Source organism: Cynoglossus semilaevis, chromosome 8, assembly GCF_000523025.1.
Source record: "Cynoglossus semilaevis isolate Cse_v1.0 chromosome 8, Cse_v1.0, whole genome shotgun sequence".
Lineage (NCBI taxonomy): Eukaryota > Metazoa > Chordata > Actinopteri > Pleuronectiformes > Cynoglossidae > Cynoglossus > Cynoglossus semilaevis.
The window spans coordinates 21,633,192-21,636,302 of record NC_024314.1 but is presented as its reverse complement, the minus strand read 5'-3'; the positions used below and the strand labels follow the sequence as shown (position 1 = coordinate 21,636,302).

The 3,111-nt window shown below is 42.0% G+C and overlaps 1 protein-coding gene across 2 annotated transcripts in view; it reads right to left on the bottom strand.

Annotated features, from left to right (window-relative positions):
• Nucleotides 1-3,111, bottom strand: part of sema3aa (sema domain, immunoglobulin domain (Ig), short basic domain, secreted, (semaphorin) 3Aa) — a 55,079-nt gene that overhangs the window by 33,139 nt on the left and 18,829 nt on the right. For both annotated transcript variants that reach the window (XM_017034512.2, XM_025057308.1), the window contains one exon: nt 43-203. In XM_017034512.2, the coding sequence (XP_016890001.1) occupies nt 43-203 (161 nt within the window). The remainder of the gene's footprint in view (nt 1-42; nt 204-3,111) is intronic.

The following is a 3,111-nucleotide window of genomic DNA, read 5'->3' as shown; positions in this document are numbered from 1 at the left end:
AAAGTGTAACTAAAATGAAGTGGACTTCATTTAGAATCAGACCTGTTTGTGGTCTCGGTTGATGTTGACGAGGTCGAAGGAGAAGATGTGGTCTTCGGCTCCCACCAGTAGCCTCCCACGCTCCTCGTCCAAGAGGAAGGTGTCGTAGCCCGAGCTGTTGGCCAGGCCATTGAAGGTGATGAGGTTACTGGAGTCCAACATTTCTGAAAGGAAAACGAGACAACATTTAGAGGAATATTTCTCCACGATTGAGACCAGTAACTGTCAATTCAAATCAAAAGCATTTGGTGTGACTGGAAACACTTAAAAGATTGTTAAATATATATATATATATACAGACAAATGCTAACATTTAGCCTCTGTCATTTTGGCTAACCTTTAGACATTCAAGTTCTGTTTTTTTGGCTAGCGTTCATCCTTAAGCCCTTTTGTAATTATTTTAGTCATGATTAAAAAACCATATCTCTGTAGGATGTGTTTTCATTATGTACTTTTAATAACCAATTATTTATCGACACGCTTAGAGCTTCATGGGCAGTTTTTGCTAACTTTGAACTAATTATTGCTGTGTCAGTATTTCAGTTTATGTTCCAGTTCACTTTCTCGGTCAACAAGAGACAAGCTGGAATATAATCAGTGCCTCTGACAGTAAGTAATGTGTTTATTGTAAAAGAAAAAAAAAAGGGCATTGGACTGGTTATGTTCCAGCTTGTCTGATTGTTGGCCTCTGGATGAGTTGAAAACAATGTTTGGAGTCAGCGAAGACGAACAGTACTTTATGAGCAATAATTGTCTAAAGGCAATTATGAATTTAAACCAGACATGGGCAAACTACGGCCCGGGGGCCCGATGCGGCCCGTTTGGCTTGTTAATCCGGCCAAACGTGTTCAAATTATGTTATTCATTTCTATTATTATTATTATACTCCTGCCTTTTCCCTGCAATGCCCGTATTTCTCCATAGATGGCGTAAAAAAGGCTTAAAGCATTTTAGCAGTTGAGACTTTTACACGTCATTTTTGTTTTAGTTCATACTAAGGCCCACGAGTCACAAAGTTTGCCCACGCCTGATTTAAACTGATTTTATTTTCTCACTACACTTCAACTTTTGTATGAAAAAACAAAGTCAGTCCAGGTCACTGTCAGTTAACGTTTAACCACAATGGAGGAATCTTCACCTCTGAAGACCTGGTGTTATATTAACAACCCACACTCCCTTTTTGGGGGCAACATAAACTACACACAGTATAGTTCAAGTGAGGGCAAAAAGTCCAACACACATGATCCTAGGTTGTTACAAGGGGGGGGGGGGGTCACTCCAGTTACATAGATCGACTTCAGGACCACCAGACCAAGCCTTGAGACCAGCCAGGTAAATATAAAATGTTAAGACAACTGATTAAATGGCTCAACAGAAAACAACACCAAAGGCTAAAACCCACCAGAAATGGTAGAAATGTAGATTTGGTAAACATAACCAAGAGCTTCCTTTCAAAAAACTATTTTTTGGAAATTGTTGCCAATTTTTAGAATCTCTTCGTTTGTTACATCCCTGAGAGATCTTCATCTCCAAGGCCTATTTCAGGACATTAAAACGATGCATTATCTCAGTCATCTTCTACAGTTACAAGGTCACGGGGGGTGACTTCAGCCAATTCCAGGAGTCAAAGGGCAAAGGGTTGTGGTACACCGTGGTCAGTTCAACAGTTTACTAGAACGAGAAAGTGTTGGCGCCACGTTAGCACAGCCTGCAGCGCTAGTTACGTTTAACAGCGTAGTTTTTGTTAAATTAAAGTGTATAGTACTGCAGTCAGTGTCAAATCTTCAACACCGCATACCACAACTAGTAAGACAGAGAGTAAAATAAAGCAGTGCGGAAGGCAAAGAAGATCTTGGCGTGCTAGCTTATTTATCAGCCAAGGCTATGCTACAAGAAGTAGCAACAATAACTGGTACCTAGAATCAGCCCATCATTTATCTACCCTCAGTATTTGGCCACTATCGGTACTCGTACCACAGTTTAAGAACCACTGCTTTACTGGACACATTTTGGTAGATTTTTTTTTTTTATAGGCAGTGAAATCTGTCTCTGGATTAATGAATTAAACATGTGTCTCAGATAACGGCAGGTGAAGTCACATGACACGTCACTCTCACTCTGTGAGACGAAGTCATCCATCATCATCACCGTCAACACACACCACAATCTAGATACCAGAACAGCTACACACATTTACATCACACACACACACACACACACACACACACACGCACTGTAGTGAAATGTGCAGTCCAGTGGACTGTGATCTGTGTGTGTGTGTGTGTGTGTGTGTGTACCCGCAGAGCTGTGAGTGACGGGCGGCTGTAGGAGCCATCTGCGCCCACTCACTGTGTAGACCTTGGACATCTGTGTCTACATAAAAGAGAGAATGGCTGGATGGAGGAGGAAGTGGTGTGTGTTCACCGTCTCTCTGAGTACGAGCAGGGAGGACGAGGGATGTAGGGGGTGGTGGTGGTGGTGGTGGTGGTGGTGGTGGGGGGGGGGGTGTATTGGGGGGCGTGGTCGTCACCTAATAAAGAAGGTCGCAGCTCATCTGCGTCACTTGGAATCTGGAGGTTTTGAGGCTACGTTGGGAGCTGAGGATATCATGTGGGTGGGTGTGGGCATGAATGGAGGTCTGTGAGTGTGAGTGTGTGTTTGTGTGACAAATTGTACCAGAACACAGATGGGTTGAGATTGTGTGCGAGTGTGTTTTGGAAGGGGGGGCAGGGGGGGTAGTAAAGGTATCTCGTTCTCCACTGTTAAACATTCCATCAAACCAGTATTTCCATCCCCTCAACACATGCAGGTGAAAAGACTGAGAACATTTGGATCATATTAGCCGACCGCTAGCTGTTTCCAAAACATACTTTTGGTTAACGTTTAGCTCCAGTATTTTCTATCTGGCACCTTATATGCTAACTTGCTAACAGTTTTTAACTAATATGAAGCCATTTTGGTGAATGCTTAGCTATAAATTTAATTTAGTTTTTCTTTTTTTATAGCTAATGTTTAGCTACTTTAACGGTTGACTATTCTTTGACTTTGAGCTTTGTTTGATTTTTAAAAAAA